Here is a 26,190-nt window from a genome sequence, read left to right on the forward strand (position 1 = left end):
CATCAATTCAACCCCCTAATATGGAACAATGAACACAACAGGCACACCGACCTTAGCCAACAGCACTCACACTGACATACTGTACAAAATGAGTGGATTACACCAGGTGTCCAAAAATATTGATACCAAAGTGGTTAAGTATATATAGAACGTTAAGGTCTAACACAATTTAATAGGCACGCATGGAAGTGAATGTGTCCATTGTATCAGCAGAAGGAAATCTTGTTATTTAAACGTATATTTATAATGGTTTCAATGCAATTTATTCTCATTGTCATAGTATACAAAATCTTAAACCCACCAAATGTTCTGCATTTAAAAAGAAAATAAAAAAAACTTATTAACTAGTCTAGGTAACTGAATCGTCAGTGATAAATGTGTTGATGCCACCATCATAACCGGAGATCGCTGTTGGCAAAATCCCCCACACAAGCCCGTAAAAGCAGGCACTTGTTCGAACGTATGTCTTGAGTAAGGTTGCAGGGTAAATGGTTTAGTATAAGGCTGAAAATCAATTAAAGTAAAAAAATGTTGGGAGAGCTGTTAAGTGAATTAGCATGCATCCCCCAGCCAAGCCTGTCACCACTTCTACCAATCGCACAGAGCTCAATTCTTCTTAAGTCCAGCACGGCATTCCTGAGATCACTGATTCCATTCACTGGAACTGGGCACTAAATGGTAATGCCCAAGTCCTTCCTCATGAAGTTTAGCCCTGAACTTAGCTCTAGAACCAGGCGCTGCAGAATGAAGGCTATTAGGCCTTGTTCTGTGGAAATTATATATTGCATTATATTTACAGGAGCTTTCGTTGCATGAACTATTTCCATGCTTAAGTTAAAGAAATAAAAGAAAGATAATTACAAAGATTGTCACTGAGCCATCTATATAGGATTCTTATTTATTCCATGGGGGTAAGGAACAAGTGAATGAGACTAAAGGGAAACAGTTCTTCTTAAAAGGAGTATCAATATTAGGGCTTACCTCTCATCTCTTATATGGGAACATTCTACAAATACAACCACTGCTCACCTGCAACCTCACTAATGATCAGACCTTCGTTTGCCAGTACAGTATATCGTGTATTTTTCAGATATTGAAGAACAAGAGTTGCTGGCGGTAATCCAGAACTGTTTTCATGTGGGGTAAATATATAAGGAGCGCACAATCATGTGGCACACTGTAAGTAATGATTTATGAGGCAGAACTGCTGTAAACATGCCAGGGCACTGTGCTGGTATAATAATGTGGTAGGACTGGTAATGACATAGGGGACAATTTATTACACCTTCTTTGCAGGACAAGTGGAGGTATTGCCCATAGTATCCAATCAGAATATAGTTATCATTTATCCAGTACAGTCTAGAAAAGTGATAGCTAGAATCTAATTGGTTGCTGGGGCAAACATCTATACTTTTCCTTTTTAAAAACTTATGTATTAGAGACTGTTAGTTTAATATATGGGCAGGGTACTATGGAGATCACAGGAGGCGGCACCAAACTGCTACTCTGCCTACTGTGTTAAATCTAAATTAACACTCGTGGATGACAAGTAAACACTGGTGTTAAAGCCGCTTTGGTTTTGGCCTAGGAATTTTGTACCGAAAACATATCACACAAGAGGAATAGTTCAGATCCGGATGATCTGTGTCCTGATGTGCAAAGTACAGATGTTTGGTACTTTGTGCATGCGCAGGACTCATTCTACACATGTGCAAATGGGTCCTGCGACACAGGATGCATTCCACTATCAGACTGTCAGTGACCGCCAGTCTGATGCCGTTTGGGGGGCAACGGCCTCCACTTGTGAAAACGGAGGCGTGTCAGTGGTGTTTATTGGTAAGAAAGAGGCCAGGGTCTACGTAGTTGGATAGAGATTTCTTGGCCTCTTACGAGGATCTGAAACAAGCGGCTTGCATGACCCCATAGGTGCCGCAGTGATCTGATGCTGCACTCTAGGTCGCAGCTCGGATCACTACTGCAGCAGGAGGAGTATACTTGTAATAGACGCCGCCTGCTGCATCACCATACAGCACTATCACTGCTGCTTCCAAGGAAGCAGCATCGATAACTACTCCAACCGCATCTGAATTAGGGGGGACATGTAGTAAGCAGTGATAACAGTGGAGACGTGAGCCAGTGGAGAAGTTACCAATGGCAACCAATCAGCATTGACGTAATATGCATACTATAAACGTATACAGAGCAGCTGATGGGTTGCCATGGGCAACTTCTCCACTGGCTTAATTCTCCACTTTTATCATTGCTTAGTACATGTCCCCCTTATCCAAAAAGAGCCTGAATCACATGCAAGTCCGACTGCAGACACATCATGTAACATAAGGGCCCTACACACTGGGTGATTTGGACGATGAACGATATGAACAATTAACGATTTTTCAGTAACGATTTTTTGGATACACACTGAAAGATTTGAACGATTTGATATTGCAAACATCTATATCGTCCAAATTGGCTTGCAATGATAAACGATGATAGACCAACGATGAACGACTGCAGGGACGCACATTGTTCATCATCAGTGCCTCCACACTGAATGATATGAACGATATATTGTTAATTTTTTAACAATTTTTTTCAATATCTTTCTAAAACGTCAACCAGTGTGTAGGGCCCTTTAAAGTAATTGCAGAAGATTATATTAGTATGTCTACTTGCAGCTGAGTGGTCGTTCACACAAAAGTAGGTGGAATATAGGCCTATACGAAGTTGTGTGTGCACAGCGATCCGTCCAATTTCAGATGGATCTCTTGCACCAAGTACAGGGCTGGTAGAAATGTGAATGTGTGCTGATGATTACGGCAGCTTCCACAACCGGATGGGACGGTGCAGTCGCATTTATTTGGGGAACAGAAAGTGTCTGCATTCGTTGCATTATACGCAATTCTGAATCAGGCACAAATTACACAAGCCCTACCCTATTACTAAGTGTTTATTATAACTGCATGCTATGCTTATAGACTAGTAGACATTACTGAAATGAAAAGCTCTTCTAACCCAAGTATTTAAAATCTTACCTTCCATGTCTGGTGCCACACTGGGCAAGACCACTAACTGGTTGGTCACTTCTGCTAGTGTGTGCCGCCTTTGCCCACTGCGTCTACCATGAAAAGCGGCAAATGCTGAAGCTGGATCATCTTCTGAGTCATCTTCTGTTTCTATACCTTCGTCAATAGATGTCTCCATCATGTTGCTTGGCAAAGACTGGCAAGCCTTCCTCATGGCAACAGGGGGTAATGGGTCCAATAGGCATCCATTAACCTGTTATTGAGAGGTGAAAGGAGACTTCAGAAATAGTCCGTATAGTCCTACCAGTACAGCTGTGAGTCGTTATGGAAACACAAAAGTGATGAAGAATGGAGACCTCAACTTGATCATGTTCCTATATAGACAATGTAACTCAATAATAAATACATTACTACTTAAGAGTTCTGAATCATTTATGATTTCAGAGTGATGCTAACTAAAGTACAAAAGCTCTAAGGGGTATAGTTAACAGTGAAAAGGTTGACATGGACAAAAGGTCAACATGGTCTTTAGGTTGACCTATGAAAGGTCGACAGGTACAAAAGGTTGACACATGAAAAGGTCAACATGGAAAGTGGTTGACACAGGAAAAGGTTGACAACATTTTTTGCATGTTTTTTGTGTCGGTCGCCATGCTTCGGGCAAGGTGCCTCGCTGCACTTGGCACTCAAAGTCCTTGTGGATGGTAAGGTATGAAAAAGTAAAAAAAAATAAAATAAAAATAAAAATCCTCATGTCGACCATAACAGTGTCGACCATTAACATGTCAACCTTTAATAGATCGTCCTAATGCATGTTGACCATATCGTGTCGACCTGTTGACTGCCTACTAGACACTGTAGCTCAATTGACCGCATACCGGACACGCCAGGTGGCTCTTCCTGGCACCCCACAAGCCAAATACAGCTTCCACCGGGACGGTGATAGTGCGGCTGCCGCGGTCTTGCGCACTGGGTAGCACCAGCCGTCTCACTAATTACGATCATGCTACTTTGCACAAGCAGCAGTCTAATTTGTTCTGAATGTATGTCTTAAAAAGTCTCTTAGATGACTGTAGGCTATGTGATATACATTGTGTGTACACAGAGGTGTTTGATGACATCATACTAATGCATTACATCCTTATTAGAAAGCAAAGTGTTACACTGAAAGTAAACTGATTTGTATCAGGAAGACTGGACCCAAATCAGTGAGTGATGACAACAAAGCATTTGTCAGGGAAGGAGCGTAACAGAAAGTCATTGCAGGAAATGGTGGCAGAGACTGGGGAATTTAATCATTTTCTCCAGGATGTGACTAAGAAATCGTTCCAGAGGAAAACTGCGCTTGTGGGCAGCTGCTCCCATAAACTTCAAAACCAGAGGGGGCCTCCTTCTCAGTATAATGTCTTTCCTGCTCCGATAACGGTTAGGCACGTTGCACTCTCCCCCTTAAATGGATGTCTATGCTGTGATTTTCTTACAGGAAGCATGTGCATGCAATAAGCACATAACTGAAACAATTAGGCCTAAAACTTCCCCAACGTACGTTTGTGGCTTCTGTAGAAATGTTTTCCATCCAAATTATGCTTTTTTTTTTTCTTTTGCTAAAATCAGTGCAGCTGAGAATTGAATCAGCAAACACTGGACAATGCTCATTTTATAGAGCAAATAGTTTTATTTGTGCTAGTAAAAGGAAAGCGAACTGCAACTTGTCATAGATATCATTCTATGGAACAGTGACGATCTCTGGAACATATAGGCATACAGCCACGATTGGTAGATGGAGATACAAACCTACAGTCATGATTTTGGCGGGACAGTCTCAATCTTTTCCGCAATAAGGATTTGTGGGTGGTTGGGATGTATCGCCTTAACTTTTTGTTTAATTAAAGTACCACTTGGGAGGCGTGACAATACCCACTGGGACCGGGCTCTGAAAACTATAATACAGCCATGTCCCCAAGTGTGCGAAATTCACGTCCCCCTACTGCCCCGATTACAAACTACCCAATATTGGGAGGTACTGGAAGCATAGGGTTTTAAAGAGCAAGTAAAGCCACTATTTGGCACCAATCAAAGTCTGGGAATTATTAAGTTGAACTACATATATGAAGTAACTGGATGGTTTATACTTTGAAATTCTGCCCATCATTCTCTATTTATAGGTACAAATCCACTTAGGAACTCCCAAGGCCGGAAACCTAAGGTTGCACATGCAGTCACTGTTCTCAGGCCTCTGCAAGTTCTATTAAATCAATAAAGGTCACCATTTCTAAAAGGCCGCAGAGGGAACAGGAGGACTAATCGCAAGCCTCAAATACTGTAGTGACTCGCGGCTGCTACTACTACTCACATTCTCCCCCACTCTCCTCCCCGTCCCGTACTCTGGGTTTTCTGTGGGGTGTGCACTATTCATATAGAGTAGAGGTGGCCAAAAGGTAGATCGCAATCTACGGGTAGCTCGCGGAGCATCCGCCGGTAGATCGCGACAGACTTAACAGAAAATAACTGTAATGAGCCTGCTGCCGCTGCTTCTCTTCACAGTTCCCAGGGATGCAGTGTGCAGGGTGCACGGGTGACATAATGACGTCACCCGCGATGTGAGGAGCCTGGGCACTAGTTGGATCCAGTTTGATCCAGCCGGCGGTGGCGATGACAAGAGAAGCAGCCAGCGGGAGGCCATGCAGCGTGATAGCGGGAGCCGTGACTGGGGGGAGAGAGAGGACTGAAGCTAGGCAGCGTGACAACTTGTCAGGTAAGTTATGCAAAGGGGGTTTCTTCACAAGGGGAGGGACGATCTGCAAAGGGGGGATATGCACAGAGGGGATTATTATACAGGGGGCTATTATGCACGGGACTGGAAGGGGGGATCTGCACAGAGGGGATTATTATACAGGGGGCTATTATGCACAGGACTGGAAGGGGGGAATCTGCACAAGGGGGGGATTATTATACAGGGGGCTATTATGCACGGGACTGGAAGGGGGGGGATCTGCACAGAGGGGATTATTATACAGGGGGCTATTATGCACAGGACTGGAAGGGGGGAATCTGCACAGAGGGGATTATTATACAGGGGGCTATTATGCACAGGACTGGAAGGGGGGAATCTGCACAGAGGGGATTATTATACAGGGGGCTATTATGCACGGGACTGGAAGGGGGGGGGGGGGTCTGCACAGAGGGGATTATTATACAGGGGGCTATTATGCACGGGACTGGAAGGGGGGGATCTGCACAGAGGGGATTATTATACAGGGGGCTATTATGCACGGGACTGGAAGGGGGGAATCTGCACAGAGGGGATTATTATACAGGGGGCTATTATGCACAGGACTGGAAGGGGGGAATCTGCACAGAGGGGATTATTATACAGGGGGCTATTATGCACAGGACTGGAAGGGGGGAATCTGCACAGAGGGGATTATTATACAGGGGGCTATTATGCACGGGACTGGAAGGGGGGGGATCTGCAAAGGGGGGGATTTGCACAGAGGGGGGTTATTAGGTGTTGTTATTATTAATGCTATTTTTAAATGTGTGCATTATTATCGGTGCTGTTATTTGATGGCACCTTTATTAATGCTATTTGTAAATGTGAGCGTTACTATTGGGGTTATTTGATGCCGGTAGATCACCGGTAAGTAAGTGAACAAAAAGTAGATCCCAGGTCCCAAAAGTCCGGCCACCCCTGATATAGAGGACTGATCCAGTGATGTCACAGAGCTGCAGAGAAACGCCGCCGTAATGCTGAACAACGTATTTTACTTTCATAAAATGCAGCTTTTTCAGACCCATTAGAGCCATAGTACATTGTACTACAGGCAGGAAAGCAGAAGCATTATGCAAATGATTTAACTACTGTATAAGCTCTTTAAATATATTGGGTTGGATTCTGAGTCAGACATAAATTGGGAGCAAGTGCAGAAGTTTGCGGCAGCCACATTTTACTGCAATATTCTGATGTGATTATCCATCCGTCTATGAATCGCTCCGCCTACCCACCCATTACGGCACGTGTGCAGTAGGACTTATATGCAGGGGCAGTGGCAAAAAACCCACTCCACTACGCACAACATCCACATTGTGTCCATCGCTGAATCATTCCCTAAATACTTTGCATTAAATGTTGGTGATCCTGCGTGCATGCAGTACGACTAAACAACATACAGTTCACGCTCACCTTCCAGACTGTTCCACCGCAGTCAGTTGGAATTATGAGATGAATCTGTGGTGGGCTGACATTTTAGCATAACACAAACGTGGTCCTCAAGGCACATTAATGCTCCAGGTTATAAGTATATCCAGGCTTGGGCACAAGTCACTGAAATAGTCAATTTGATTCAATAATCTGTGCTCAGCCAAGGAGATCCTTAAAACCTGGGACGTTAGGGTGCCATGAGGACTGCAATTGGGAACTTTAGGCATAACATATGTAGGACCTTAGTAAACGAAAATTGTAAACTATTGGTGAAACATAACCCTATAAATAATGAATAATAATGTGCCTATCTATGTGCAAAATAATCAGGTTTTTTTTTTTTTTTTTTTTACATGGAAACCGCCAAACAAAAACAAAATGAAATAGAGGTTGAATGTGAAAGATAAGGATAGGCCAGCATTTTTCATGTATAACGCTATAAGTCGTGCTACAGTATATACAGTATTGAGCTGTCCAGCATGCCTGCTATATACGAGAACAAACACCACCCTGTACACTCTGCACCTGCCATCAGCTGGTTACAGTCAATCTTATTAACATTATAAACACATTTATTTTATTGTAATATTCTTCTTATAAAAGATGTGCTGCTTCCTGTGTGTGTGTAAGCCGCAGTGCATTTCTGAGAGGATCCCTGCGGTGAAGCTAAAAATACAGGATATTACACATTGTTTTTACAGCTCTCGCTGGCTCGGCTGAGATTTTCTGTAGCTGAACTATCACGACTCTCCAAGTGATTGTTCATCAGTGCAACATTAATGCAACTATCATAACCTCCTTCTCGGCTGCCTGCAATAAAAAGGTACTTTACACACGGGAGCACATTTCACGGCATGTGCAGCCCTCAGCACTCTCATGTGACAGACAGGGTGCAAAAGCTGTGCGTGGTGTGATAAAGTATGTGCAAGATCTTCACATCGCTGTCATCTACAGAGCTTTTATTCACTTAGGGGTCTATTCATGAAGCAGAGGAAAGTGTGGAGAAGTGAGCCAGTGCCAATCAGCATTGAAGTAACATTTATAATTTGCATCCTACACAATTGTACGGAGCAGACTATTGGTTGCCATGGGCAACTTCTCCACAGGATCACTTCTCCACTCTTTTCACTGCTTCATGTATAAACCCCTTATTTCATTAAGACTACGGGGTCTATTCATGAAGCAGTGAAAAGATTGGAGAAGTGAGCCTGTGGAGAAGTTGCCCATGGCAACCAATTAGCTGCTCGGTACAATTGGATAGGATGCAACTTATAAATGTTACTTCAATGCTGATTGGTTGCCATGGCTCACTTTTCCACTGGCTTACTTCTCTAATCTTTTCAGTGCCTAAAGAATAGACCTCACTGTCCGCTTTCTGATTGTCTCTTTCTTTCCCATCTGTATACATCTAACCCCCCACCCCACACTTATTCTATCACAGCTCCGATGGGTGTTAAACATTCTGTCATCCCCACCCAGTTATCTCTATCCAACATTCTTGTGCCTTTTAGTAGACAAATTAATTACGTGACCTGTAGACAAGATCCCTTATAGACAATCTGATACAAGGAATCCTATAGTTCTTAAAATATAAAAAAGACATAATTGTAACACAACGACATTCTACACAAGTGATCAAACATTTAATAAATGGTCAATTAAAGCTTGCCTTACAATGGAAGGAAACAAATAATCCAAGACATTTTTGTGGATGCTAAGCAGAATAGATGGCAAAGGGTGATTATTTACCGTTGGTGTGTTCACTGCTTCCTCTAGGAATGTGGCATCAGCCTGGCAGCTGCTTTGAGGATACGAGAAAGGGTCTACAGTGGAGGCTTCTGGGAGAATTGGCGTCCTCATCATCCTTACATTTTGCGACAAGAGATTCACTGGAGACATCACGGTACTGGTCTATAGATGCAAAAACAATGGTGGACACATTCAGTATATATTCCCACACTGGTCAACTCGGGCTCTGTATAACTCTCTTCCAGCCATAAAAGGTAATCTACCAAAACTGGCAATTGAACACAATATCCTATATACCAATATGATCTACCTGGGGTGCAGGCCAACAGCAGCAGGAAGATCTCCCAACATGAGCTGAATGGGATTTCTTTGCACGGCTGAAAACAGCGCATGTGCAGGAGTAAACGTATGCAATGTTTCCATCTTATTCTCAGTGGGACGGAACTTGGCCAGATCTGTCTTTCTGTGAAATAGGGTGTTTCGGGACGGGTGTGTGTGTGTGTGGGGGGGACGACTGGGTGGTGACAATGGGATTGCACATAACCACCGTAACTTGTGGAAGCATCATGGCGTGTATCAGGTGAAGGAGAGCCTGTTTCTGACATTAAATATCTCTTGCAAGAAGCATTAGCATGTAGTAACTAAGGATCAAGTGCGGTTGAGGTTATCTAAAGGATTTAAAAAAAAGAGGAAGACTAGGCGAGCCAAGTGGTTCTCATCTGCCGTCACATTCTAGGTTTCTGTGGTAGTAAATCATGCTTCCACTTTGCGTGTGCTTTGAAATCATCCCATCTATGTTGCCCTAACTTTGGGGTCTATGTACTAAGTGTTGGAGAGAAATGAAGTGGACGTAGATAAAGTGCCAGCCGATCAGCTCCTAACTGTCATGTTACAGGTTGTGTTTGAAAAATGACAGGAGGTGATTGGCTGGTACTTCATCTCTCTCCAAGGCTTAATACATAGACCCCTTTGTCTGGTGCTGTCTCAGCCTCATTTCAGACATGCAGCAAGTTGTACATTGCACAGGAGTGACTTGAGCATTAGCATGTGCATCAGACATAGGGGTACAGTCAATTGCTGTCGGAATTCCCGACAGGTCGAAAAAACTGCAGTTTTCGCCGTTTAAAGGGTGAATGGCGATTCGCCCTATTCAGTGTAAGTGTATCCTGTTCAATGTAAGTGCTGTTTTTTTCGACTTGTCGGAAATTCCGACACTGTCAAAAAACAGGTGGATCATGAATTTGCCAATGATCCACCCGTTTTGGCAAATTTGCGGTCGTTTTCGCCTGTGCCAATTCGACTTTTAAAAAAGTCGGACCGGTATGGCGAAAACGGGACAAAAGTCGGCGGAAACGCCTGCAAACTAAATAATGAACCGTCGGATCCTCTCTGTCGGAGAGGATCCAACAGGAATTCAATATACCCCATAGGGTAACCCAGCAGGCACAAGATAAAGTAAGCTTTCGGGACACCAGATTTTAAAAGATTATTCCTAAAAAAACTGTTCTTTGAATTGTCTAATACCCCATTCCATAGATCCAGGCTTTTCACCTTCACATAACTTTATATATTGGTTTGCACATGCGCTCCTGCATTTCCGGTCTAGTTACCATTATAGTTCTAAGGCCTGTATTTAAATCATTAGGCTGAGTTGTTTATTTCCTTTGTACTAGGATACAACAAGATGCTGATCTTGCATACAACTATCTGTACCCAGTTGTGTCCCAGGGAGATGGATACAAAAGTGCTCTCAGGTGCTGTAACTACGGTACGTGGAGGAAAATGCAGGACAGATAGAGCAATGTATTTAGAGAACACTACACGGGAAAGGTATTACCCAATAGATAAAAGTAATCTGGGGATGCAAAACACCTTTAATGCTGCTAATGACGTCAATCGAAAGAGAAAGACGGAACAGATTTCACAATCATTCTGTGTAACAAGGAGATGGTCTCTATAGATTTAGAGGGTAAGTAATACTGTAATTACAAACATTGCAGTCTGTTTTCAATATCTAGATAAATACATAGGTATGATGACAAGATTGCCTTCTACTAGAGAAAATCTACCCAATAATAGCAGTATAAGAGTTTACATTGTCATTTCTAATTTCCATCGGACTTCAGAACCGAATTTGGCCCCAGTCCATTTTTCATCATGAAACCGCAACTCTGCTCTTACACAATCAATAAATAACTTTATGCATCACATATAATCTAATGAACGACACATTGATTAAGCTCAGAATGACATTCCATGTTGCCTACCCATTACATGCAGAATTTGCACATAAACAGAAAAATCTTTAACTCATATTATTAAAGGTCAATTATGTATACATTTATTTTAAAAACCAGTCATGCTCCAAAATCCAAATTTATATGTATGAAATGAAGCATCTGCTGGATTCAATTAATGCTATTTCTATGCCTGATCTAACATTGGGGGATTATTTTTTTTGTATTTCCCCCTAAATGTACAATTTAAACTGATTTAATATAGCCTATGACCACTTCTGTGCCAAGACCATGAGGAATTATAATTGATTTGCAGAACCCAAGGTTATGGAGTATAGGCACATTCAAAGTCACATAAACATTATAACAAAGAAATGACTGGTACGGTTCCATCATAATACCAGAAGATGTATATTTGTGCTTATTATTGGTCAAGGCAATTCAAGTGATCTTAATGTTGCCCCTATTAAAGTGTGGACTAAACCAATATGGATGAGAGACACATGCTCATATTCAATTCCTAGGGATGAGCGGACACAATGTTCAGGAAAGCTAACCCGCAAGAATAATGGTGATGCATTTCTGCGGTGGCCACAAGGTACCAAAGACACGGTCAGGGTCAATGTCCCAAAAGGAATTACACCCACAGAGTATTACATAAGTAGAAGAAAAACCTTAGTCTATATTGTTTTTGACCCTATAAAACCACCACTAAATTGTTTCTATATATATTTATATATAGGTAATGTTTGGCACTCTGGATTAGAAATAATAATGCCGGGGTGCCATCCTTACAAGTATATATGTAGCAATCTTCTGTGGAATATGGCAGTTCCCTCTGTTGAAGAAATGAGGTCTATATTGGCTATATTATGAGGTATATTATGGTCAAAGGCATGTCATGTTTTGACCACATTATACTTCTATGAGACACCAGCGAGTGGCGCCTCATCTCTTCAATAGAGGGAACCGCCATGGTCCACAGAAGATTGCTACATATACTTGTATATTCACTGTATTCAAATAGAACCATCTGATGCTGGGTGCTGGTAACTCCGGGCACTTTCATCATACTGAGCTGCCCACATATAGATTCAGTAAAAGAGAATCTCTCTCTCTATATTTTATGTATATATATATATATATATATATATATATATAGTACTAGGAGAGAAGAACAAGCGCAGTAATTTTGTTAATAGTGTATTGCAAATACAACAATTGAAAAGGTCCGTACCAGATAATAACTTGTGTTAGGGCCTTTCGATACCTTATCCAGTAGGTATTCTTTCACCAGATAACACTTATGTTAGGACCTATCGATTCCTTATCCCGTAGGTGCTCACCACCTATATATCAGGAAACATAAAGCATCGCCATATAATGTAGCATCTTAAATATATTGTCTGGGATTCCCACCCCTATAAATCACGCGTACCAGATAAATTCTTTGAACAACACGTGTCAGATAAACCTCTATCCGATAGACCCACGCTGGTCCGTATAAAGCAGTGGCAGACTACCTTGTATAAAAGTAAAAAATAATTTTTAATACATTGAAATAAACAAAAAAGGCTTAGCTTAATGATACAGGTAGGTAGGTAGGTAGGTAGGTCGTTCAGTCAGGTCTCTCAATCTCAACGCGTTTCGCCCATCAGGCTTCCTCACTGCTTTGTACGGACCAGCGTGGGTCTATCGGATAGAGGTTTATCTGACACGTGTTGTTCAAAGAATTTATCTGGTACGCGTGATTTATAGGGGTGGGAATCCCAGACAATATATTTAAGATGCTACACTATATGGCGATGCTTTATGTTTCCTGATATCCCTACGGGATAAGGAATCGATAGGTCCTAACATAAGTGTTATCTGGTGAAAGAATACCTACTGGATAAGGTATCGAAAGGCCCTAACACAAGCTATTATCTGGTACGGACCTTTTCAATTGTTGTATTTGCAATACACTATTAACAAAATTACTGCACCATAAGGCGCTTGTTCTTCTCTCCTAGTACTATAGAATTTCCAATGACTGAATATACCCGGGTCATTTACTGAGGAACTGAGCTGCCGCCAGGAATTCTGGAGTGTGCCCATAGTATTTAGATGATCCTACTATTTTGCTGAGGACAATGACATTTCTAAGACTTTTTAAACTGCTCTTGACTGACCCTTAGAGGAGAATCCCGATTGTTGGATAAGCGCACTGATCTATAAAAACATTTTGTTCATATATATATATATATATATATATATATATTCAATGCAAGGTCTGGCACTCCCAAGGCAAATGCTTATCTGCAGCCGGTGCCATCATAAAGGAATAAATATACACGAGAAGGATGCGGCACTCCAGGCTTAAATAATTCCACAGCAAGATGGTATTATGCAGCAATGTTTCAGTAGACACACCTACTGTCGTCAGGCTTTAATAAAGAATAAAAACAAAGTACATACCTTTATAGTCACCCCGTGTGCATTCCCGCCAGCTCGTCCCGGGACCACTCACCCGCCGAGCCGCATAAAACGTGACGACATCGTCAAGCGACGGCGCCGTGCAATAGACACCCATCACCATAGCAACCAAGATCGCATGCAGTAAACAGTGTTGCTGGCTGAAAAAATGTGATAGATAATAAACAGCTACATACTTGTAATTCACTTTTTTTCTCCATTACATTAACATAATGTCTGCTAAAATGCTTAACACACTCGTGACTTATAATTAATTGTACGTGCTGTTTTGCGATTATCACTAGCGAATCTCACCACATATATTATTTCAAAAAACATGAATAAGAAACCATTTCATTGAGGCCTCTGGGGTGTATTACACCCAACCGTACTATCCATTTTGTTTCTAATTGTACTAGTTTCGCCCCTCTATTGCCTCCTCTCATATCACCCAGGACACAGTCTATCATTCTGTATCTGATGTTATGTACTGGATGTTTGAACTGAACAAAATGCCGTGCTACGGGTTGTTCACTATCACCTGTGTCCCAAGCATTGCGGATGGCTGACCTATGAGCTGACATCCTTTCTTTAAATTTTCGCTCGGTTTTGCCAATGTAGCTCAAGCCACACGGGCAAATAATCTGATAAATAACAAACATCGAATTACATGTAAACTGATGTTTAATGGGGATTTTTTGCCCCGTATGAGGGTGATTAAAAAAATCACCTACAAGAAGGTATTGGCATGTAACACAAGTGCATTTAATATTACCCAATTTTATTGCTGAAGGCAAAAAAGATTTTTTGCCTATGGGATCTCTCCTGAGTTTTGCAACATCAGTTTTCACCAGCAAATCACGAAGATTCTGACCTCGTGAATAACAAGGCATTAATTTAGTTTTTCCCAGATGCAAGTTGTTATCTGAACTTATAATTGGCCAATATTTTTTGGATATAGAATTAATATGAATTGATCCCACATTAAATTTATTAACCCATGGTAAAACAGGCTGATCCACCTTAGTTGTCTTATTAGTGGTAAGTAGTGTTTCTCTATTGAGGGCCATTACTTTATTTTTAGAGGATTTTAATGTTTTTAAAGAGTATCCCTCTATCAATCAATTTATCAATTAAAGAATCAATTTGTTGTTCTGCCATCTCGCTGTTACTATTAATGCGTCTGATTCTAATCATCTGTGAGTATGGAAGTCCTCTCGTCATTGATTTAGGATGACAGCTTGTAGCATGGAGGAGTTGCTGTTTATCCGTGGGCTTTATAAACACAGTAGTGGTCAGGACAGAATTCTTGATCTGAATATTAACATCTAAGAAGTTAATAGCCTCTTGATTCATGCAAAAGGTGAACTTGATGGGTCCCTCTGTGGCATTATACGCTACAATTATATTTTCCAATAATGTGTGATTACCCTTCCATAAAACAATTAAATCATCTATGTATCTGTTGAACAACAATACATGCGAAGAGAATAGAGGATTGTTATAGAACAAATCCTCTTCTACCTCAAACATCACTATATTTGCGTATACTGGAGCCACAGAGGAACCCATCGCACACCCCCTTATTTGCATATAAAATTGCTGGTCATAAAGAAAAAAATTCATGGTCAAGATTAATTCCAACAACTGTAATAATACATCAATTTTAGCTGGACTAAATGCCTTCTTTTTCAATAAGAACTTTTTAACAGCGGCTAATCCAAATTGATGTGGTATTGAGGTATATAAACTTATTACATCTATCGTTACCAACCATGTGTCCTCTGGAATTGATGTTAAACCCTTCAAATTATTAAGTAAACTGGTTGTATCTAGCAAGAAACTTGGTTCATTGCGAATTAACGGCTGCAACAAAGAATCTAACAGACATGCTGTCGGTTGCAATAATGACCCTCTGGCCGACACAATTGGGCGGCCAGGCGGAGGATCTATACCCTTATGTATCTTTGGGATTAGATAAAATATGGGTACTAACGGATAATCAGGGATCAAAATATTGAACACATCTTCAGAAATTAAATCTACAGTTAAAGCTTGTTGCAGAATTCCTAGGAGTCTCTTTTTACAAAGACTTGTAGGATTAGACTGCAACTTCATGTATACCTGGGGATCTGACAATTGTTTTAAAGCTTCGCTATTGTAATCAGTAAAATCTTGGAGGACAATTGCTCCTCCTTTATCTGCTGAGCGTATTATCAGGTTATGATTGTTAGACAGTGTTTTTAATGCCTCCCTCTCTTGCAGTGTCAAATTCGGAAGACCAGAGGCACCACTATTGGTGACTGCCTCTACATCCTGCTCCAACAACCTCATAAATGTTTTTATGCTGGGGTTGTATGATACCGGCTCAAAAGTCGATTTAGGAATAAATGATTTTAATTGTGTAGGAATAGGATATTGTTCTTTTGAAGAATGTCCTGTATTATCTTTAAAGTGTTCTTTAAGCTTGATTTTTCTTTGCAAGGAGTGTTTCTCAATGTTCCATTGTAGTGGGTCAAACGGGACTGATGGAATAAATGACAAGCCCTTATTCAACAAGCTCTTTTCTATGGAAGTCAGTTCATAAGAAGACAGATTTACTATTAGGTCTTTTTGGATGTTGGAGGACGACCTGCTCTTCCTCTGCCTTTCGTTTTGGCCGCTTCTCCTCGTCCGCCATCTTTGTCTGGATATCTTACTCCTCTTGTTCTCACCCCTAAAGGGGCAGCCGCTTGATTAGATCTTTCTGTGTCACTATTAGTCTCTTGTGATGATTCTGTGTCAAATCTAGCAAAAGGTCTCCGGTCTCTACGGAAAAAAGGTCGTCTTTTACCTTCTGATCTATTTTCTATTCTGATCTATCTAGAGAGCCATCTGTATACGGAGTGTTTCTCATAATCTTGCTCTACCTTTTGTAATTTTTCTTTTTTAAAGGCAATCAATTCTCTTTTGTATTGAGATAATGGTTGTTGAATTTTTTCCATCCAACCTTCTTCTTTGTCGGCTTGTAATGCCGGAGTATGTATTAATTCAAATGCACTGATCTTATTTTTCATGACCTCCAATTCTTTTTTAGATTGCTCTATGACCAATAATATGAGGTCTAATGAGCATTTGTTTAAAATGGCTGTCCACCGCCGACAGAATTGTACATCATAACGTCCTATCGTAGGACAATTTCTGACCCGGAACCCTCTAGGTATCTTCTTCATTTTATAATAATCACTGAGAGACAGTCCATGAAGATAGAAGTCCACTTCTTTCTTTTTTAATTTTAATAGTTCCTTAAAAATATTTTCCACTGATGTTGCCTCGGCTTCATCATTAATGCCTTTGTCACACAAAATTCCCTCAGCTTCTGATTCTGAGAAAGACAGTATATCCCCTGTGGGGAATTTAAAATGGCCAAATTGGTCATCCGTGTGTTCCATGTTAGCAATTCAGTTGGTGCCAATTCGCAGTGTAATCACAGCGCAGCCAGCACATGTGACCTCCTATAGAGCACTGCGGCAAATACTTGGCTGTATATACTTATTAAGGATTTTTGTTTTTAATAAGTATATACAGCCAAGTATTCGCCGCAGTGCTCTATAGGAGGTCACATGTGCTGGCTGCGCTGTGATTACACTGCGAATTGGCACCAACTGAATTGCTAACATGGAACACACAGATGACCAATTTGGCCATTTTAAATTCCCCACAGGGGATATACTGTCTTTCTCAGAATCAGAAGCTGAGGGAATTTTGTGTGACAAAGGCATTAATGATGAAGCCGAGGCAACATCAGTGGAAAATATTTTTAAGGAACTATTAAAATTAAAAAAGAAAGAAGTGGACTTCTATCTTCATGGACTGTCTCTCAGTGATTATTATAAAATGAAGAAGATACCTAGAGGGTTCCGGGTCAGAAATTGTCCTACGATAGGACGTTATGATGTACAATTCTGTCGGCGGTGGACAGCCATTTCAAACAAATGCTCACTAGACCTCATATTATTGGTCATAGAGCAATCTAAAAAAGAATTGGAGGTCATGAAAAATAAGATCAGTGCATTTGAATTAATACATACTCCGGCATTACAAGCCGACAAAGAAGAAGGTTGGATGGAAAAAATTCAACAACAAGTGTCTAAATACAAAAGAGAATTGATTGCCTTTAAAAAAGAAAAATTACAAAAGGTAGAGCAAGATTATGAGAAACACTCCGTATACAGATGGCTCTCAGATAATAGATCAGAAGGAAAAAGACGACCTTTTTTCCGTAGAGACCGGAGACCTTTTGCTAGATTTGACACAGAATCATCACAAGAGACTAATAGTGACACAGAAAGATCTAATCAAGCGGCTGCCCCTTTAGGGGTGAGAACAAGAGGAGAAAGATATCCAGACAAAGATGGCGGACGAGGAGAAGCGGCCAAAACGAAAGGCAGAGCAGGTCGTCCTCCAACATCCAAAAAGACCTAATAGTAAATCTGTCTTCTTATGAACTGACTTCCATAGAAAAGAGCTTGTTGAATAAGGGCTTGTCATTTATTCCATCAGTCCCATTTGACCCACTACAATGGAACATTGAGAAACACTCCTTGCAAAGAAAAATCAAGCTTAAAGAACACTTTAAAGATAATACAGGACATTCTTCAAAAGAACAATATCCTATTCCTACACAATTAAAATCATTTATTCCTAAATCGACTTTTGAGCCGGTATCATACAACCCCAGCATAAAAACATTTATGAGGTTGTTGGAGCAGGATGTAGAGGCAGTCACCAATAGTGGTGCCTCTGGTCATCCGAATTTGACACTGCAAGAGAGGGAGGCATTAAAAACACTGTCTAACAATCATAACCTGATAATAAGCTCAGCAGATAAAGGAGGAGCAATTGTCCTCCAAGATTTTACTGATTACAATAGCGAAGCTTTAAAACAATTGTCAGATCCCCAGGTATACATGAAGTTGCAGTCTAATCCTACAAGTCTTTGTAAAAAGAGACTCCTAGGAATTCTGCAACAAGCTTTAACTGTAGATTTAATTTCTGAAGATGTGTTCAATATTTTGATCCCTGATTATCCGTTAGTACCCATATTTTATCTAATCCCAAAGATACATAAGGGTATAGATCCTCCGCCTGGCCGCCCAATTGTGTCGGCCAGAGGGTCATTATTGCAACCGACAGCATGTCTGTTAGATTCTTTGTTGCAGCCGTTAATTCGCAATGAACCAAGTTTCTTGCTAGATACAACCAGTTTACTTAATAATTTGAAGGGTTTAACATCAATTCCAGAGGACACATGGTTGGTAACGATAGATGTAATAAGTTTATATACCTCAATACCACATCAATTTGGATTAGCCGCTGTTAAAAAGTTCTTATTGAAGAAGAAGGCATTTAGTCCAGCTAAAATTGATGTATTATTACAGTTGTTGGAATTAATCTTGACCATGAATTTTTTTCTTTATGACAAGCAATTTTATATGCAAATAAGGGGGTGTGCGATGGGTTCTTCTGTGGCTCCAGTATACGCAAATATAGTGATGTTTGAGGTAGAAGAGGATTTGTTCTATAACAATCCTCTATTCTCTTCGCATGTATTGTTGTTCAACAGATACATAGATGATTTAATTGTTTTATGGAAGGGTAATCACACATTATTGGAAAATATAATTGTAGCGTATAATGCCACAGAGGGACCCATCAAGTTCACCTTTTGCATGAATCAAGAGGCTATTAACTTCTTAGATGTTAATATTCAGATCAAGAATTCTGTCCTGACCACTACTGTGTTTATAAAGCCCACGGATAAACAGCAACTCCTCCATGCTACAAGCTGTCATCCTAAATCAATGACGAGAGGACTTCCATACTCACAGATGATTAGAATCAGACGCATTAATAGTAACAGCGAGATGGCAGAACAACAAATTGATTCTTTAATTGATAAATTGATTGATAGAGGATACTCTTTAAAAACATTAAAAGCCTCTAAAAATAAAGTAATGGCCCTCAATAGAGAAACACTACTTACCACTAATAAGACAACTAAGGTGGATCAGCCTGTTTTACCATGGGTTAATAAATTTAATGTGGGATCAATTCATATTAACTCTATATCCAAAAAATATTGGCCAATTATAAGTTCAGATAACAACTTGCATCTGGGAAAAACTAAATTAATGCCTTGTTATTCACGAGGTCAGAATCTTCGTGATTTGCTGGTGAAAACTGATGTTGCAAAACTCAGGAGAGATCCCATAGGCAAAAAAATCTTTTTTGCCTTCAGCAATAAAATTGGGTAATATTAAATGCACTTGTGTTACATGTCAATACCTTCTTGTAGGTGATTTTTTTAATCACCCTCATACGGGGCAAAAAATCCCCATTAAACATCAGTTTACATGTAATTCGATGTTTGTTATTTATCAGATTATTTGCCCGTGTGGCTTGAGCTACATTGGCAAAACCGAGCGAAAATTTAAAGAAAGGATGTCAGCTCATAGGTCAGCCATCCGCAATGCTTGGGACACAGGTGATAGTGAACAACCCGTAGCACGGCATTTTGTTCAGTTCAAACATCCAGTACATAGCATCAGATACAGAATGATAGACTGTGTCCTGGGTGATATGAGAGGAGGCAATAGAGGGGCGAAACTAGTACAATTAGAAACAAAATGGATAGTACGGTTGGGTGTAATACACCCCAGAGGCCTCAATGAAATGGTTTCTTATTCATGTTTTTTGAAATAATATATGTGGTGAGATTCGCTAGTGATAATCGCAAAACAGCACGTACAATTAATTATAAGTCACGAGTGTGTTAAGCATTTTAGCAGACATTATGTTAATGTAATGGAGAAAAAAAGTGAATTACAAGTATGTAGCTGTTTATTATCTATCACATTTTTTCAGCCAGCAACTCTGTTTACTGCATGCGATCTTGGTTGTTATGGTGATGGGTGTCTATTGCACGGCGCCGTCGCTTGACGATGACGTCACGTTTTATGCGGCTCGGCGGGTGAGTGGTCCCGGGACGAGCTGGCGGGAATGCACACGGGATGACTATAAAGGTATGTACTTTGTTTTTATTCTTTACTAAAGCCTGACGACAGTAGGTGTGTCTACTGAAACATTGCTGCATAATACCATCTTGCTGTGGAATTATTTAAGCCTGGAGTGCCGCATCCTTCTCGTGTATATATATATATATATATATATATATATACACACACACACACACACACACACACACACACACACACACGAGGGTGGTTCAATAAGTAAGGTAACAAGACCTCTCTCAATGTTTTGGTATGCTAAAGCATTATGGTTGCCCTTCACAGGAGATAAGGGGCTTAGCCCAAACCCTGGAAAACAGCCCCATACAGTTATGGGTGGGTAACGTTCTCCCGACAAACCCAGACTCACCCTTCTGACTGCCAAACAAAGCATCGTGATTCACCACTCCACAGAACACGTTTGCACTACCCCACAGTCCAGTGTCAGTGTGCTTTACACCACTCCATCTGATGCTTGATGATGTGAGGCTTGCATGCAGCTGTTCGGCCATGGAAATCCATTCCATTAAGCTCCCACCACACAGTTTGTGTGCTTACATTAATGTCAGTGGATGTTCGGAACTCTTTAGCTATGGAATCAGCAGTGTTGGTGACTTTTACTCACCATTAGGTAAATGTATTATAGCAGCACAATACTTCCTGCTTCGCCTCATTACCGAGGCAAAGCAGAAAGGGACATCGACAAGATGTACTAGCATCTTGTCTGCCGAAGCGTTTGCTCCTCCCTCCGGCAATGTTCCCCCTGAGCTCCTTCCCGGCCGGCTCATCTGTGCATGCGCGGGATCTCGTTCCTCATGTGAGATCCACAGCACACTCCGGAGCCGGCACCAGCCACAGCCAGGGACAGTTCTATCCCTGCTGTGGCCTATGGGCATCGCCACCTGCAGCTGTCGAAATCGATAGCTGCAAATGTCAGAATGGTCAGCGATGCTGACCGTTCATACACTGCCTGCGCATATCGGCCTGCTATCTTTTAGATAGCAGCACCGATATGGACAGGGACGCCCCTGTCGTCGTGCCCTCGCCGCAGCCTTCTAACATGGGGGAGAAGTGCCGATAACGCTTCTTCCCCATATCGCAGGGGAATACATTTACCCCCATGCACCAAAGCAGTCGTTGACCCCCCTCAGTGATTTTACGTGGTCTTCTGCTTCATGGCTGAGTTGCTGTTGTTCCTAAACACTTCCACTTTCTACTAATAATATCACTTACAGTTGACCGTGGAATTTCCAGCAGGGATGAAATTTCACAAACTGTCTTAATGCAGAGGTGGCGTCCTATCACAGTACCATGCGTGACGTCACTGAGCCTTCAGAACGACCCATTTTGTATCACAAATGTTTGAAAACAGAGACTGCATGGCTAGGTGCTGTACTGAATTCAATAAATAATCAGTGTAGCCAAATACTTTTGTCCATATAGTGTGCGTGTGTATATATATATGTGTGTATATATATATATATATATATAGATATATATATATATATATAGATAGATACAAAAAAATGTCTTCCACCCCGCGCTCAACCCACCAGCAGCAATATGGAGAAAGTCCATGTTAGTGAACTTTCAAAGAATAACATAAACAAAACAATAACCAATTGCGCTTGGTATAACTTTAAAACACTCAGATTTTAGTATTTCCAGTAGCTGTTCTTCCACGGTGTGGATTCTTATAACTGGTATCACGTGCAAGTATACCCTCACACCAGAGAACACACCCGAACAAAAAGACGGCCAGAATGGCCTAAATTAGATATGATACCAATTTGTTTTTATAAAAAAAAACATATAGAATTCCATAAATTCATATGAACATTTTTTTACAAATTTATAAGGTTCCATACATTCATATAAACATTCTTAAAAGAAATACATCCAGATACAGTCAATAGGTTTTCTGTTCAAGCCTTTAAAGAACACCCTCACCCTTATAGGTGTATATTCTGTAGGGTGTACTGATGAACTAGATAAGAGACCGTAACTGATTCGAGCCAACGCGTTTCGTCAGAACGACTTCATCAGGGGTTTCTGTATGGTATCACAAAAAAAGGAACAAAGGCCTTCATGGATATAAAACATTCATAGCCCATATATATAGGACCAACTTTTAATAGAGATGGATAATTCACCCAGAATGGTTGTAGGATGGTAAAACCAAGCATAAACGCATACGCCTTTAAGGGTATTCAGCTAGTTAATGAACCTGATTGCAGACTCTTTTCAGTTTGTATGCAGGGCCTGTTAAATTTGAACCTGCAGCCACCAGGAAAGAGACACAAGTAACAGCCAAATCCAAAATCAACCTGCTCTCGTCACAGGTTCTATTCCCACTCTATTCCCACTGTATGGGTGTCGTGGACATAGAATAGTCCCTGCTAGTCGGCATGCCTGTCGGGATTCTAAGGGGGCAGGGTGTAGGGGAGGCATTGCGGGGGTAATTCAGAGTTGATCGTAGATGTGCTAAATTTAGAACATCTACGACCATTTACTCTGACATGCGGGGGACTCCCAGCACAGGACTAGTCCGCCCCGCATGTCAGGCACTACCCCCCCACCCCGCACAGGTGCAAAAGCAATGCACGCCGGCAATGCTTTTACACCTGGCGAGTAGCTCCCTGCCAGCGGCTGCGTGTAACATCACGCAGCTACCGCGGCCCGCCCCCGCAATGGTCCGGGCATGCCTGCGTTGTCCAGACGGCACCCCGCCAACGGCATTCTAATGCCATTGGCACGCCCCCTCCTGCCTCTGCCTGTCAATCAGGCAGAGGCGATTGCAGCCCAAAGATGTTGCTAGCATTTCACTGGGCTCCCGGGGTGCGCGTGCACACTCTACATAGGGATTCAGACTGCGATCACTGCCGCTGCAGCAATCCAGTCTGAGTTAGGCCCCGCCGGTCACATAACCACATCCCCTTTTTTTTACCTAACTACTATGGAAATAGGCATTATTTTAATGCCATTTTTCTATATTAGCTTATTCTGTCTCTACCATCTAGATCATACCCCTGATGAAGTCCTTTGGACGTTTCGTAGCGTTACAAATCACAAGTCCACATCCACATAGAAAAAGCTTCCATCTGCGGACTCAAATCCTCAAACAATTTCTATACTGTCTGCTATTGGAACTTTGTAAATTTTAATGTGGTTTCACTTTTACAAGTGTAATACTTTAAATGTGAATAAATGTATATTATATATTATTTTTTTTAATCATATAAAGGTTTATTTAGAGGAAGAGGCATACATTACTGCTTGATGCAGTATAACAGAATATAAACAATAAACATTTAGTTGAAAGGCCAACAGAAAAACAAATGCATAATTAGTCTCTGGGAGGACAATGAAAGGGGGAGAGTATATAGTAGTATGTCGACTCACCAAGAGACTTTTGGAGTGTAATAATAAAAGTATCTTCGGTAAACAAAAAAATAGAATATCAAAAAGGGCGTGGGCCCATTGAGGTCCGTGTTGTAATGGAGACGGAAAGTATTTAGCAAGACGGACAAGCATTATAGGTGAGGAGAGAAAAAGAGGAAAGATCAGGAAATGAAGAAAAAGGAGGAGGAAAAGGGTCCACCTGAGTCAGGGACCTGAAAACTAGAGAGGTGGAGGGGGAAGAAAGGAAAAGAAATAAATAAATACATAAAAAAAAAGGAGGGGGGATAAGGGGGAGTAATAGTAACTGTTTGACGGGACCCATATTTAGTTCAAACCTGGAAGGTGGTGACTATGGTGCCTGTACCAAGGTAACCAGAAATGTATATTATATTTTTAAAGTATTTTGGAAGCCTGATTTAGGGCCTTAGTATTAAAGGTGGTAGAAGTGTAAGAGCGTCTAAAGCGCCCTCCGATATTTCTGTTGTATGTTCTATTATTGTACCCTTACTAACATAGGGTTCCTTCTGAGGTGATGCTCATTAGTAATCTAGCTCAAGTTAAAGGTTCCGGCGGCTCAGCGCTAGTCCCCTTCATTGCTAGGTGACTGGGACATCATAGCGCTTCTGCCCAGTGGTTTCCCAAACAATCGCCCAGGCAACGGGAACGCCGGGCGGCTGCAGGGGGCTGTGAGCAGGCGGCAAAGACGTGCAGTGCTCCAGCTGCACTGGATGAGTGATCAAAAGGGGCTTGTCACAGCGGGCCTCCGGTTTGGTCCTATATCGCCCAGACAACCCTCTATCACCTTGCTGGTTATAATCCTCTGTTACTGCAGGAGCCCTCGTCGTTCAGTATAGTAATCTGGATGTTTCTAGCCCCTCAGTCTGTTACAGTTATCCAGTGTTCCTGATCTGTCAATCATACCCTGCAAGTCCATGTTCCCTGCAAACCTGCCCAAATTGGGAGGTCCATAACCTGCACCGCAATTTATACCATCCCAGGAGATCTGCTCAAATGGCCTGACAGCTAGTACAGATAAAGTGTTTTTGTAGAACATACAAAATGGCACAAAGGGAATGCTGCCTATGGAACAGACTGATCCAACTGGATTTCACCTTTTATCCAAAAAATAAACTATGCACGACAAAGAAAGTAGGATCAGTTTGCTCCTTTGACGCATGGGGAAAGGGAGGGAAAAATTGCCAAGAAATTCCTTGTATCTATATTACTTTCTTAAATGTATCTTTTATTGATTGGTGTAACCCCTTGAGGAATAAACTAACTGTGAAATCTTTGGAGATCAAGAGTATTTGAGAATCCAATCTATGAATGGTCAACAAAGCATAAATTTAGTAAAGAAACCATGATGTGAGTTTTTCCACACATTAAGCTGTGAGTTGGGTTACGCCAATTATATGTGACTGGTCACTTAAAGATACCATGATAGGAGTCACCCTATTGATCACTGTGTGAGTCAGGGGTACGCATTGACTTAGCAAAGAATGGTGAAGGGTCTATGTTTGGTATATTGCATATAAGTAACTACTATATGTACACAAGATTTAACCACGGTGTAAGTGAGACACTGATTTGCCATATCATGTGTAAATGTACATAAGGTTGAAGTAATCCAAAATACTACACATTGGTTGCTTTCTTTCATTTCTTGATTCCATGAGACCATCATGTGATGTGGAGGTACACCTAGAGCCACACCGAACAACACCAAAAGATACCTTGATAGGTGTAGACATTTCCCGCTTTGTGTGAGTTGGGGTACGATACACCCAATCTTTCCTGATTTATTCCAGGTGTAAGGTCTTGATTGATGTGATACCGTTTTCCAATCGAATAAAGGAAAAGATACCTTTACGTGTACAACCTACTCCCCTATAGTGTAAGTAGGGGTACGCGGCCTGTCAGCTAGTGTTTCTGACACACCTGTGAATCTGCAATTATTCCTAGCCAACAAACCTGGACCAAACAGTGAGAACTGTAATTTGCACAGCAGTGTCATCTTCTCCTGGACCTCTGCACCCCAGGCCTATTGGCCAGTGTTCAGATACATCTGT

At 41.3% G+C, this 26,190-nt stretch overlaps 1 protein-coding gene across 1 annotated transcript in view; it reads right to left on the reverse strand.

The window, feature by feature from the left end:
* The window catches only part of SIK2 (salt inducible kinase 2), a 312,227-nt gene that overhangs the window by 17,196 nt on the left and 268,841 nt on the right, over positions 1–26,190 (reverse strand). Inside the window, exons 9-10 of the mRNA XM_063943258.1 lie at positions 8,977–9,138; positions 3,036–3,279 (exon numbers count right to left, since the gene is read on the reverse strand). Coding sequence (XP_063799328.1) covers positions 3,036–3,279; positions 8,977–9,138 — 406 coding nt within the window. The remainder of the gene's footprint in view (positions 1–3,035; positions 3,280–8,976; positions 9,139–26,190) is intronic.

This window comes from Pseudophryne corroboree, chromosome 10, assembly GCF_028390025.1.
Source record: "Pseudophryne corroboree isolate aPseCor3 chromosome 10, aPseCor3.hap2, whole genome shotgun sequence".
In the NCBI taxonomy this organism is placed as follows: Eukaryota; Metazoa; Chordata; class Amphibia; order Anura; family Myobatrachidae; genus Pseudophryne; species Pseudophryne corroboree.